General features: G+C 39.3%; 1 protein-coding gene across 1 annotated transcript in view; it reads left to right on the forward strand.

Annotated features, from left to right (window-relative positions):
• The first annotated feature begins 238 nt into the window (after positions 1–238).
• Positions 239–14,934, forward strand: part of mast3a (microtubule associated serine/threonine kinase 3a) — an 84,152-nt gene continuing 69,456 nt past the window's right edge. The window contains exons 1-2 of the mRNA XM_072441863.1: positions 239–445; positions 7,158–7,189. Of these exons, the coding sequence (XP_072297964.1) occupies positions 407–445; positions 7,158–7,189 (71 nt within the window). The 5' untranslated portion in view covers positions 239–406. The remainder of the gene's footprint in view (positions 446–7,157; positions 7,190–14,934) is intronic.

Here is a 14,934-nt window from a genome sequence, read left to right on the forward strand (position 1 = left end):
CAGCCCTCATCTCCTTTTGCAGGTTCAACCCAAAAATAGCATCTGCTGCCTGGATGTGTTTCCGGCCCCTGCTCCTCCAAATGAATGAAAGTGCACTCGTAAACTGCCTGCCATGTTTCAGGGGCTGTAAAAATAACCACCCAATATGATTAAGAGGGGCGGGGACAAAGCAGAGCGCCCCAGCAGCGGTGGATCAGGTGACCGGGCACAGCAGCTCCACAGACCCGGGTTCTTCTCTCTCAGCACCGGGGGAGGAGGAGCTGTGTGCCTGGTGTTGAGCACGATCTGTGGTGACAGATCCTTTCCAGCACCACCAGCAGCAGCAGAACGAGGCTATGCTAAAGAAGACGTTATGGCCTGACCGTTCCGAGCGCACACTTGGACCTTTGTTTTCCTCCCAAACATCATGGACGAGCCGAACATTTTGAGGCGACGTGGACTTCAGGTAGCGTGGCAGTTTTGCGCCAATGCTTGCAAATCGATGTCATGAAAATACATTAGCGACTGTACGTGTGCGTTTGTTTGTTTGTTTGTTTGTTTGTTTGTGTGTTTGTTTTTACGCAAAAACTACGCACGAACTACACGAACGCCAACGTTTTATGAAGATGTTCGAGTTAATTTCGAAGTAATTGTGTCTTGCTGCGTTGATTGGAGGTATTTAATAAGTAAAAGATGCTCTTACAGTATTGGATGTCAGGTTGCCTTGGAGACAGTGGCATAAAAGAAGAGCGATCGGGAGAAAAAACAGCCTTCTCCACTGGTGCCATGTTTACCAGGCGTGCAGGCATCTCCAGAATGGATGGATGAATGGGTGGATGGATTCTGCTGCTGACTGGTTCATTCGTCATGGGCATAGCACTAGTGCCTTTGTTTTCAACCATAAATCATGCTGGTATTGAAAGTGTAACTTAAGCAAAAAATAGGCATCACTTCGTTACTAAGCCTGAATCATTCTTAATAAAGTATTTGTTCATTTGGAATGTCGGTTCATGGTTAATTAAGGTTTTGTTTGTATCTTTATGAAATGTCAAAATAATGTAGTATTTTCAGATTTTTCCTAGTTTTTGGTTGTAACTGCAGTGAAGCGAGCTGGTATTTCTTTTGTATAGGCTTTATATTGTACAATACTACAATACTGGGTAATATACGATACCCAGTCTTGTTAAGAAGACTATTTTTTAGTCCTGGTTTAGTTTTTATAGGGATGTAACAATATCCAAATCCCAATGTAAGATATTATCACCTTACGCAATAACAATACCCCTCTTACTGCATGGTATTTAGTGCAATATTTTGAAGAGTTGCTAATAGAATTGTAGATCTGCTACTTTTGTGCCTTGATAAGCCATTTGTATGAATAATTACCAATATATTCCAAAGACTTGTTGTCTGCACTGAAATGGAGCAAAGGATCACGGTCTATGTAGTTCTCCCTGTTTTTTTAACTGTCGCTGCAACTAAACGACTCATTTAAGCAAGGAAGCATATAATATCCATGATCAATTCACAATTTTTACTCCATCTTTCTTGTTTGTATTCAAACCTTGTTCAGACTTGGGTAAGTCCTGGTTTATTACTCTTAATAATTTTAGACTTAGCTAGCAAGGCACGTTTAATTGTGGAGCACAATTCATACAAGTTGTTCAAACTGCTTTACAGAACAAGAAAAGAGATTTGACTGGTTTAGTCCATTAGTGCAGGCTTTCTTAGCCCTGGTCTTAAGTCCTTGGTTAGACCTGGTTAAATTCTGGGTTTGTATCATTACATTATTCTTATATTGCGATCACAACTTAAGAGCAAAGACATTGGGGAATCAATATTGCAAAATCTTTGAATTTTTGAAATTAATTTTGAGGAATATAAAGTCCCAGTATCATTTTAAAGTTTTCATTTTCTAAATTTGGCAAGAACGCATAATTCAAGCTAGGGATGCGTACCGCTCCGCAGAACCGGACCCGGACATGTAAAAACGTTTCGGTTCAGGTCCAAAAAAAACAAAACCCCAGTGATTCGGTTCTGGACTCATAACAAATCTAGCACTCACATACCATATCCTTTTCGTTCTAGAATCTAAACCATCTGAAACCTTCCATAGATTGCGAAATTCGCGCTGGAAAAGACGTAAACACTGACATCGTTGTCAATGTCGCACCCGGAGCCATTAGCAACGCGTCTTCCCCGCGGCAGAAGTTGAAGCCGGTGAAATGAGTTTAAAGACGCGAGAGACCGAACATTGAGGCGGCATTGAAATAATTGTGTTATGTTGTGGTGTGATGTATTTGGCATTTATTTCAGTGGGTTAATGTGCAATATACATATTTATACATCAAAGTAAATACTAAGTCAAAGTAATATTGTTTAATTGCTGGATTCATTAATTGGAACTTATATTTTGTCACGGTATTTTGTATTCTACAGTTGTTAAATATGGGCTGATGTTTAATGCTGCTAATATGATGTATTGTGTGTTGTGTAAAATATTTTCATATTCTATTTTTGATCCTGCTAAGTTGATTGATTTATAGTGTTTCTAGTTGACTGTTATGCTAGTTTTTGAAGGTTTTTACCTGAATTTGATGCCAATGGATCTGCAAAATTAAAGAGTGGAAATGTATCTAAAGCATTAAACTTCAAGTGTGGGTAGACCCCCTTCAAGTGTGGGGGCCAGGCAGCCCAGTCAAACCAGTAATACACTTGACAAACATAATATCAGCTGAAACAGCTGCCCCAATACCAATACTGAACTTACTCTTGTTCGGAAGTTGTTCCTCAAGTAAAACACATGAATGTGTGTTAGCTAGCTAGCAGCTTGTGATTTGTAAGTTGTAACTTCTGTTAATAAACAGTGAATAAACCAGATAAGTTGAGTTTATTTCAATCTACAGTTAAGCCTTATGTTTGATAATAGTCCTTGTTTAAGTGTCTTCAACTTAATTGAGCCAAGTTGCTTGTGTTATGCTGGTATAACATTATGCAAAAATGACATGGTTCAGGTCCAGACCAGAACCTAAACCTCTGGATTCGAATTAGGACCTGAACCTGAACGTGGGTTTAGGTATGCATCCCTAATTCAAGCTGTTGTCTGTATTCAATGTCACTATTATAATAATTATTCCTACATTCATAGTAGTTTGTAGGTATATTTGCAAAAACAAACAAACTAACAAACAATTATTTTATTATTACTATCTTTGAATATATATATATATATATATATATATATATATATATATATATATATATATATATATATATATATATATATTTTATTATTTTCTTTGACAACAACATACATTATATGTAGTTATAGCATCCGTAGTAATAGCATCCGTAGTAATGATGACGAGTATGTATGTTTTGTCCCTTTGTGCTTGCCGTCGCTACAGGATGCAGGGCCATGTGACGGTGCAAGTGACCACAAACCCCGCTTGTGCAGCTCAGAACTAGGCCAAGACGCAGAGAACATATATATTATGTCCACAAAGAAGAGTGCAATGTCATTTAGAACAGCAGGATTTTTTTTAGCTGGTTTAGACAAAATTAATGAAAGATTTGTAACGTATTGATTTTGCCATTTTGTGTGCCTATATTTTGCACTATTTCATTTAAAGTGCATATGAAAGGTTTGACTACTCATTTCACTAAAACAATATGAATATGATGAGAGCAGATATGACATAAGTAGAGGTAAACACATTTACCTAGCAACCATACTGTAAACAAGGGCCAAAAGCCATACAGTAATTTACACAATAGTTATGATTTGACAACTAATAATTCCTTATAACAACTTTCTTTTTCAAATTATTGTTTATTTTTTATTGTTAATTATTTGCTGAAAATTGTGTCCATTGTGTGTAAATTGTCTCTGGATTTTGGATGAAATGTAGTTTATTGATGACATCACAGAGAGTTTTAGAAATCATTTAATTTTCAGCTTTTATTTTATTTTTTTTACATATTTCACTGATGTAAAACTATGACAAATATGTCACAGGTTCTAACCCACAAAACAGAGTAATAATTAGAAAAACATAAGAACCTGTCATATGCGCTTTAATATTCAATAATTTGTTAGTATGAGCTTTGTAGAGGTTAGCTTATTGTATAATAGGCCTACATGATTTGAGCTAATGGCGTGTCCTGAATATGTTATTACAGCTGTTGCGATTTGTATTCATTTTGATTGGGATGTATAAATGACTCCTATTTAGATCCAATTCAGAGATAGAAAAAACTGATGGCATAAATAATAAACTTCTTTCTAAGAACTATATTATAAAGAAAACATGAGCTGAAAAATAAATTACACAATAAAACAATGAGTTAAGAGATCATAATGAGTCATTGAAGTTACTTATTAATCAATTCAAGTAATGATACTAAAATTTCAAACTTCTTTTTGATACTAAGGAATAAGCTAGATTATAAATCATTTTCAACACATATTATTAATAATAATAATAATAATAATAATAATAATAATAATAATAATAATGATAATAATAATACTTCCATGTTTACATGAGGTCTTATACTCATTCTAACACAAACACAAGTATCAGTTAGTATCTTATTTTTTTTAATTTTTTTATCTGCGTTTGACAACCCTATTTTCTTCAGTTCAAGTCTTATTGTACTACAAAAAATAGTACAAAGAATCTGTACACATGAGAAATATTGCGGTACCAAAGATATTGTTCCACCTTTCATATACTGAACAATAAGTCAATATAGTAAGTAATGATTACCGTGACAGACCTAACACTGCTGCAAATCTGGATTTGAGTCTCATTTCCAGAGCACAGATGGACAAAGGGCTTTTTGTCAATAAAAGAATGCAAATTATTTCATTCCACTCAGTGGCAGGAAACCACCAGAAAAAGAGGGAATGTCTAATCAGTGAATTCATCTGTATGATTTTGGAGTATATAATGTTGTTGAAGTGTCTTGCACAGTGACACAACTGCAGTTATCCCATTGCCCACAATCTGTGACTATCTGGCATGAATATTGCTGCTCTCAGAAAAAGGCCATCACTAAAAAATGGATGACACAAACTCAACCAAAGATTAAAGACTCAACCGACAATATAACGGAAATTCAAAAAATTACATCTGAACAATTTTGAAAATCAATAAATTGGTTAAGACTTTGGACAAAATGGGTTTGTCTGCTGTCTCTCTGTGTCTAGTTCTGTGTTATTAGTGTGTTGTTTTTCTGTATTTATAAATTGCCTGACAATATTTTAGGAATCCATCTGAAAGGGCCTAAAATATTTCTGTTAATGTCTTGCTTGAAGTCCAAAAAGTGAATAGACAGTAAAATTAAAGGAATGTTCCACTATTTCAGTGTTAGCGCCACTACCACCTTTTTTTAAACTTTTATTTTTTCATTTGTAAACACAAAACACTGAACAAGACACAGAGAGTAAGTGGAAAATAAAAACATTCGGTTAAATCAAATCCTGTGCAATATTGTTCAGTATACGTGTCCCATTTAGTCAAAAGTCTGCCAAAGAAGTCCATTCTCAAATCCAAAATAAATATTTAAAATTTTTCACTTGTTAGTTGGTCGATTGTTGGAGCAGTATGTGTCATCCATTTTTGTAATGCCTTCTTTCCTGCCGGTATGCTCCAAAGATATCCATTTATTGTGTCCATGGCAGGAGTTTTGAGGCTGAAATACATGAAATCCACTGGCATGTCCATGTTAAAAACCCAAAGTCTAACCCTTCTTTCCAACACGGAGGAATCTGAGCTTGTGCCCAGTTAAAAGTTGTTAAAAGGAGTAAGTTTGTATCACTCTGAGGTACCTGCAGACAATATCAGCGTTTGTGATCATAGACTAGCCCAAGTGAGAAGTTTGCCCCCCCGTAGTGCCTGATTGTTCCCAAAATGTCAAAGTGTTTTTTGTTTTGTTTTTTTGCTGAGTCACACTAAAATGAAAGAGGCTTAGTGGTGGATCACACAATGGACAGCGGGTTAAAGGATTTACAAATAAGATGAATACTTCACCGGAGGACACAAGCTAATGCTAATGAGGCCCAAGAAATATGAAAATAATGCCACAAACTGAAGTAATAAATATACTAATATACAGTCAAAATAACTGGACAGTCTGTACTTACATTTTATCTTGTTGTTTAGTTTATATTTTACATACGGCCGTGGCTGCAGAGCCGCGGCGCGGTCAAATGGCCCAGCAGTTTCAGGAAACGCGGCACTGCCATATAGCCTCATGGCTAACCCTAACCCTAACCCTAACCCTAACCCTAACCTTAACCCTAAACCTAACCCTAACCCTAACCTTAACCTTAACCCTAACCCTAACCCTGACCCTGACCCTAACCCTAACCCTGACCCTGACCCTGACCCTAACCCTAACCCTAACCCTAACCCTGACCCTAACCTTACCCCTAACCTTAACCTGGCGCGGTTTAAAACGGCTCGGTCAAATAGCGCAGCAGTTTCAGGAGCCGCGGCACAAAATAACATGGCAGTTTTGGCCGCGCGCCGCGGCTCTGTAGACACTCCCTTTACATACACAGCCAAACCTTGTTGCAAAAACAGACCTTGCGTGGGCTCACCTCTCCACAGATTGGACCTGAAACTTGGTGGAATCATTTGCCTATCTTCATGGAGAGAGATGTGTTTAATGCCATACTCTGGAACATTCTAAGCCAGGGGTGGGCAATTGTTTTTCCTCTGAGGGCCATATTCGAAACGAGTTAAGTGGTGGAGGACCAGACTGCGTTAATTGGTGTTACAAATTCTTATCATTATAAGCACTTTGTAAAATTTAGGCTATTGAATGGGTTATTTCAAGTACCTCTATTAAGGACACAAGTGCAGACACATGTTACATAGCTAAGACAGTTAAAGAATAGAAACTAAAATCTTGAGGGGGGCCGAATTAAAACAGGCCGAGGGCCACATCTGGCCCCTGGGGCCACAAATGCCCAGGTCTGTTCTAGACAAAAGAAAAGTTACTGTGATCACCTTCTATTATGGTATTAAAAAATCTTACAAATTATACTTTTACATATAAACATAAAATATGAAAAGAAAAATGTATTTTGACTGTACAACAATAGCCACAAACCATCTGATTACTGCTGACTGCGTTTCTAATCGTACATTTATCTTTTGTTGCAGAAAGAGCTGAGCCTTCCGCGCAGAGGGAACATGTAAGTATCTGTTTTTACTCCTCTGTCAGTTGTAAGTCTGTTCAAACCCCTTCGACTGGTTCTTCTTATATTTGTGCTTTGGAAGTTGAAGTCGTGCTGCTTTTAAATGCTGTCACGAGTGCTTTCTTCAACTGACATTTTACCTTTTTAACTGTGCGCCTCATAAAGAATGCATGAAGGCCAGTTTTAAGTACATTTGTTCTTCATAACAATCTAGTGCTGCAACTATTATTTTTGATTGATTAGTCGAACAATTATTTACAATGGGTGAATTTCAGTGATTGCAGTAGCAGAATGAAAAGTATTGTTTTAAATGCAAGATAAATAAAAGAAGTATTAATTTGATAAAACCGTAACCAAATTATTGTCCATTTAAAAGTTAGTAAAGGGATTAACTTTAAATAATAAAATCTAATTAGGTGAATTGCCCAAATTAAGTAATTGCAGCAGCTGTACAATGGGAAATGGTTGTTAAATTCTAAATTGTTATTACATTATTAATTATGTTGGCCAGTAGGCTTTATTTGACAGGACAGTATATCGTGAAATGGGAATAAGACTGGGTAATCACAGTAAATTGTAGAGAGCCGGATTCAAACTCACAACACTGAAAGCGGCCCCACATGGCCGGCATATGTGCCATCCACTCAACCATGACACAAGCGGCAGCAGTTTTAAAATTAGTTCAAATGTACATTTTTCCATTTGACTTATGTCCATTACAATGTTAGTCCAATCCTCGATCGTCAGCCCATTTTGTGTGATCCATTTCTTCGTGATGGCCTTTTTTTCCCTGCAGCTAGAAGTATGCTCCAAGGTTATCCCGTTGTCTGTATCCATGGCCGTTTTTTCCCCTCATTGTTAGTGCAACATTGTGTTTCTTATTCAGAGTGTTCTCAAACCTTTCAGCACTGGGGCCCCTGTACGTTCGTTTCGTAAGCCGAGGCACGCCTATGTTTTTATGTTAAAGTTCACTTACCCTTGAGGTTTACCTTTGAGGTTTACCTTGTGTGATAAAATACAGATTCAGTTTGAGCCAGTGTGAGTTGTTGACTGTGTTTTCCAATTGTAAGACAATCCACAGTCATCCAGGCAGACGTTCACCTTCAGCAGGACAATGACCCTAAACATAAAGAGAGAGCTACAATGAAATGGTTCAAAACTAAACATATTCCTGTGTTAGACTGGCACAGTCAAAGTCCAGACATAAAGCAATCGAGAATCTGTGGCAAGATCTAAAAAGTGCTGTTCACAAACGCTCTCCATCAAATCGGCCTGAGCTTGAACTGTTTTGCAAAGAAGAATGTTCAAAAATGTCTGTAGGTGTGCGAAGCTGGCAGAGACAAACCCCACAAGACTTTCAGCTGTAATTGCAGCGAAAGGCAGTTCCACAAAGTATTGACTAATGGGGGCTGAATACCTTTGCACACTGCCCTTTCCAGTTTTGTATTTGAAATAAGAAAGAATAAAATCAGAAAAAATATGTATAATTGTGTGTTGCTCTTTCACAAAAAAATGCCAATACAATTTATTTGGTCACATTGGTACGAATACTTTTGCAATCCACTGTATCTGCTTTTTTCCATCTTGTTCAGTGTCTCGTACCCATCCACTCCAAAGTGAACCAGTTGAAACGTGGCTTATTACCGCTCTTGGTTCCTGAGGGATAGTTTCAGTGATTATTGCTTCAGTTTTTTCTGCTGATAAGTGTTTTTATTGTTGTACTTTTAGCCTTGGAAAAGTCTATGTTTTGTGTCCTTATGGCATACTGAACTGAAGGCTCTGCTGAAGGAGAAGAAGAGAGCCTTCAGGTCAGGGAACAAGGAGGAGCTGAGGACTGTACAAAGGGAGCTGAGGAAGAAGATCAGGCAGGCGGAAGCCGGCTACAAGAGGAGGATGGAGGAGCAGCTGCAGCAGAAGAACATTCAGAGAGTGTGGAGAAGCCTGAAAACCATCTCGGGCTTTAAAATCCCCCTGCCCAGACAGAGGGGGATCTACAGTGGGTGAACGATTTAAATACTCACTTCTTGAGATTTGATCGGTCACCCGCCCCTCCCCCTGCACAGCTGCATGCTCCCTCTTCCACAGCTGGACAATGCCCTGCATCCGTTCCTCTTCATTTCTCCGCCCCGGACCATCAGCTCCCCACTTCGCCTGGACTCACCCATCCCCCCAGCACACAGTCCCCCTGCCAACCACTGACTGTCACAGCAGCACAGGTGAGGGGTGAGCTGAAGAGGATTAAAGTGAGGAAGGCAGCAGGACCTGACGGCATCAGCCCCAGGCTCTTTAAGTCCTGCGCAGATGAACTGTGTGGAGTTATGGAGCATGTCTTCAACATGAGCCTGAAGCTGAGGGTGGTACCACAGGTCTGGAAGACCTCCTGTCTGGTACCTGTGCCCAAGACACCGCGCGCCAAAGACCTCAACAGCTTCAGGCCGGTGGCTCTCACGTCCCATCTGATGAAGACACTGGAGCGGCTGGTCCTGGACCACCTCCGCTCCACCGTGAGCTCAGCCATGGACCCGCTGCAGTTTGCATATCGGCCTGGCATCGGAGTGGAGGACGCCGTCATCTCCCTGCTGCACCGCTCTCTCTCTCACCTGGAAAAGCCTGGCAGCTCTGTGAGGATCCTGTTCTTCGATCTTTCCAGCGCCTTCAACACCATCCAGGCGCTGCTCCTTAGACTGCTGGTGTGGAGTATGACCTGGCAGAGTGGATCCTGGACTACCTCACAGACCGACCCCAGTTTGTGAGAGCACGGGACTGTGTGTCTGACACTCGGACCTGCAGTGTGGGGGCGCCCCAGGGCACTATCCTCGCGCCCTTTCTCTTCACCCTTTACACTGCAGACTTCAGACACGACACGGACAGCTGTGTCCTGCAGAAGTTCTCTGACGACTCTCCCATCATCGGACTCATCACAGACGACAATGATGCAGAGTACAGGGGACTGGCGCAGGACTTTGTGGACTGGTGTCAGCGGAACCACCTCCTCATCAACGCGGGGAAGACCAAGGAGATGGTGGTGGACTTCCGCAGACGCCACCCCACTGCCCCCTTACCAGTGAACATTGAGAGAGTGGACTCATACAAGTACCTGGGTGTTCATCTGAACCACAAACTGGACTGGACTCATAACACAGACGCACTGTACAGGAAGAGCCAGAGTCGGCTCTACCTCCTGAGGAGACTCAGGTCTTCTGGAGTGACAGGGCCACTCCTGAAGACCTTCTACGACTCTGTGGTGGCATCAGCCCTCCTGTACGGTGTGGCCTGCTGGAGCAGCAGCATCACAGAGAGCGAGAGGAGGAAGCTGGACAAAGTCATCAAGAAGTCCAGCTCCGTCCTGGGCTGCGCTCTGGACTCGGTGCAGGAGGTGGGGGCCCGGGTGGGAGACAGAAGGGTCCTGGCTAGATTCACATCTATGCTTGACCATGAGTGTCACTCCCTGCAGGACACTCTGTCCTCTGGAGAGCAGCTTCAGTGAGAGACTGATCCACCCTCGCTGTGTGAAGGAAAGGTTTTGCAGGTCTTTCATTCCTGCTGCTGTCAGACTTTATAACAAACACTGTTAGTCCTACTGTGCAACTACTGTCGTGATTCATGTGCAATTCATGTGCAATTACTGTAGTGACACATATTCATGTGCAATTACTGTCGCGATCACACGCAATGGTATTTATTTATTTATTTATTTATATCTTTATTATTTTTCCCCTCCATCCCTTGTTGGGAAATGGGAGGTTTTGTCTATAATTGTTTTTGTTTATTATAAGAGATCTTCTACTGAGAGTGTTTTTCAAACTTCCTATAAGTTATCTGTTCCTTTCTTCTGTATCTACCTCTGTATCTACCTGCGTTGCATCAATGAAATTTCCCCATGTGGGACAATAAAGGATTATCTTATCTTATCTTATCTTATCTTATCTATCTTATAGTGTCATTAAATGGTCAAGTTAAACACAAATTTGAACTCATGCACGATTGTTTTTGGACTGTGTAGCTTGGCAAATTGCATCTCAATTCAAAGTTTATTCAGTCAAATGTTAGAATTTCACATTATTCTTATTTCAAATTGGCAGGAATTGTCAGCTCTGATGTCTTCTCTGATGACTTTTTGGACTTCCACAGTTTGTAACCTTTATGCTTTGTGGCACTGTTGCTTCACTTTTTTTTACAATGCCACTGCGCTCATTCAAATGTAAAACAGTTGAGAATATCATGGAATTGTTTGAAACTCTAAAAGTGGCCGTAAAAGATGATATGCAAGCAATATCATTAGTATAGACCTATATAAACATAAGAACATATTACATTTAAGGAGGCTCCTAACTTTTTGACCTCATGACCTAGAGTATTTTAGTAAGATGATGCTTTGTCTTTAGTATGTTTATCTTGTCTAATCTAAACATTCCATAAGTGTTGAATTCGATTACATGGAATATTTCACATATTTGCAGCGTCTTACATAAGCACATATTTGTTTCACTTTATTATATGTTCCAGGTAGTTTCTTTTCCAGTAAAACTTAGCTCCATTTCCTTATGATGAATTGTGGCATTAATGATTGACTGGATTCATTTTGAGAACAGTAAGACAAACAACTCACATAAGATTGTTTAGTTTATTTGTAAAAGACATTTTATTTTGGTCCATTATGATAATTTAGTGATGATTATTTTATTTGGATATTGTTTTTGTTTACTTCTGGTTCATTTCTGGTTCAGGCATGCTTTAGCCCTGCTTTTGTGTGGTTCTGATCAGGGCCGTGCAGAGAGGGGCATCAGAAGGGGCGGGGGCTGTTGAGTTTTGTCAGTAGATTATGGTGTTACTTAGCCTATAGATCAACCGTGATATTAAAACTAAATCCCGTTTGGTGTCCGTCAAAGAAAGAACAGGTCTAATTTTCTGTAATTTTCTGGGTTTTGACTGCACTCTCTCCATGACCCATATTTGGATCCTCGCTCACTGTTTGAGAGCTTCAAACACAATTGAACTGTACTGGAAATAGCTTCTAATAGCATTTCAAAAATTGAATCACAAAAGCAGGCCAAATACATCCATAGAACTGGTTTTGAGCTACACACAGTTGATAATAAATCTATAACACTCAACACATTTATAGTTGGGCACAGGTGAGGCAGTAACAGCTTATAGGGGGGAAAGCAGGAAAAAAAAGGGCACTTGAGGATCAAAAAGGGGCCGGAGACTGATTCCGATTACCATAAGTCTTATTTATTCTGGTTCAGCCTTGCTTTTGTCACTTTAAATTAATAGGCTTTATTTGATGAGATTGTAACTTGTAATTGGGGTGAAGAGTGGGAGAGACATTAAGAAATTTGCCGGAGACAGAAATCAAACTCACACTGTTGACCTTAAGACCTGCTTCAAGCTTCTTTTGTTATGTGTTTAGGCATTTTGTGCCTATTTTGTTGGTAATACATTTAGTTAAGTATTGAATACATGTTCTGGATGTAGATGTGGATAGTCGTAATATTGTTTTTTGGAGTGGAGCCTCACTTTACGGTTCTTATTCAGGCATTCTAGGTGGTCTGATCATTCTTAGTGTGGAAGGTGTATAGGGTCTGAGGCAGTGAAATCTTAATTTGTGGAACCTGCACCATCAATTAAAGCTCATAAACAATATATTTCAGTTTGTACATTGATTTAGACACACGAGGCCAGCTAATGGCACTACACCCTGATTTAGTGTTTTTAATTTGCCCCAGATTAAGTCCTGTTTTTATTTTTTTCTAGTCAGAAAAGTCCAAAGAGTTTGTGTGACCAATGGTGAAATATTGCTCCAATATTATGTGGGACTTTCTGTGTTTTTAGGGGAATGATTCAGCCTCGCAGGTGACATGGGTCATGAGTCGCAGGCAAAATATTCAATTACGAAGTGACTCTATAAAGACTATTGTTAATTATTATGGTGATAGAAATTATTGACAAGATTTGTAAACTGAAAGTAGAAAGGATAAGTCATGCAAAGTGTTTGGTGAGTGATGGCGCGCTATGTCATTTCATATGTTACTATTAATATCAGGGATTCTCAGGGAAGTGGAATTACACTGAAGGAGTGGTGAAGAAATGATTCTTGTTCTTTTTATAGAACATGGCGACTGTACATATGTTTGGGACTTTTTGTAAACCAATACAAAGTAAACAAATACATTTATATAGATAAATACATAAAAACATGAAAATAAAGAATTGATGCTGAAATGCAATAGAAATAGCTATAGAAATATCAAACACCAAATAAAGAATAAATAAATAAAGGTCTCTTAGAAATAAAGGTATAGTGTGGTCATTTGTAGGGAACAGAACCCCCCCTACTGCCCAAAAACATTTAGTTTTCTAATATTCTGTTGTCCAAGTGATTTGGACAATTAGATGTTTTGATCTTTGTTAATTTTGCTGTTTAGTGCCAAATTAGTGTAATCATCATTTTACAAATTGACTTGGACACACAGGGGAGTGTTTCTCACTGTCCAGACTCATGAAAAAACCATGAGGACCTTGACATCCCCCGGTGACACGTGCAGCATTCAGGGACACTGAGAAAATTGACTACTCCAAATAGACCATTTTCACAATAGCTCCCGGCTAGTTCGGGTTGCCGTAAAAGTGTGGGTCTTCATTCCTTGTTCCATTCATTCTCTGTGGGAATTAGCCAAGTCTTGCTCAAATAAATCAAAATAAAAGATCTGACAGCAGAGAGAGAGTTACAGATGGATAATCACTGGACTTTTACGTACAATATGTCACAGGAGGGAAACCTATGTGCTTATAAAAAAAATACATTTTTGTCTCAAAGCTAAAGGCTAACATACATTAACTTAAAGATAAAGCAGACAAACTTGATAAAAGTACATGGAAATTTAAGTTGAGTTTTTTTTAAAAACAGGTTATTTCAGTTTGTGGTGTTATTTGACAAAAGCACTGACTTTAATAAACACATAGATGTCCACAGGTGAAGTATTTACATGGTATTTAAAGATCTTAACATGCTGCCTGTGGTTATCCATCTGTAACTCTTTTGTGTTTATTAATTATTGAGTTTTTATTTGAGACTCTGCTAATTACCCATAAGGGATGAATGAAGCAGAAAGTGGAGCTCTGCATTTATAAAGCAACCAGACTAGTTCTGTCTGTTCTGTAGTTCCTGTCGGTTTAGTAAAAAGGGTTTAAGCTTTTGTAAATGTAATTAATCAATATTTTTTTAGTCAAGCTTTGCTGCAGTTCCTGACCTACGTTAAATGATAAATAAACAGAAAAAACAATTAAGTGTTATATTCTTCTTTCATCATATTCTTCTTCTTTTGTATTTCTGTTCGCATAAAAGCTTTTGTGGAGGTGGCACGTCAAGTTAAAAACATGGGAATGTCTATATAGCCGCGGCGCGCGGCCGAAACTGCTAGGCTATTTCGTGCCGCGGCTCCTGAAACTGATGGGCTATTTGACCGCGCCAGGTTAGATCGCGCCGGATTAGCCGGGTTAGCCATGAGGCTCTGTAGCCACGGCCTAAAAACATACCCCGGAATATTGTCTTGAGAGAGTATGGAATATTATAGCCAGCAAGGATGCATGTATCTTTGCATTTCAGTGCAATTAAAAGTTATGCGATGGGTCTTTCATGGCTATACACCCCAAACTTACTGTTTTAAGTAATGACATTTTTCCTGCAAAAACATTTCCCACGTTCCCTGAAGCCCTCACTGCGCGCCCCGCCCTCTCCG

Source organism: Eucyclogobius newberryi, unplaced genomic scaffold, assembly GCF_026437365.1.
Source record: "Eucyclogobius newberryi isolate DKJ021-1_F unplaced genomic scaffold, fEucNew1.0.hap1 SCAF_12, whole genome shotgun sequence".
NCBI classification, from domain to species: Eukaryota; Metazoa; Chordata; class Actinopteri; order Gobiiformes; family Gobiidae; genus Eucyclogobius; species Eucyclogobius newberryi.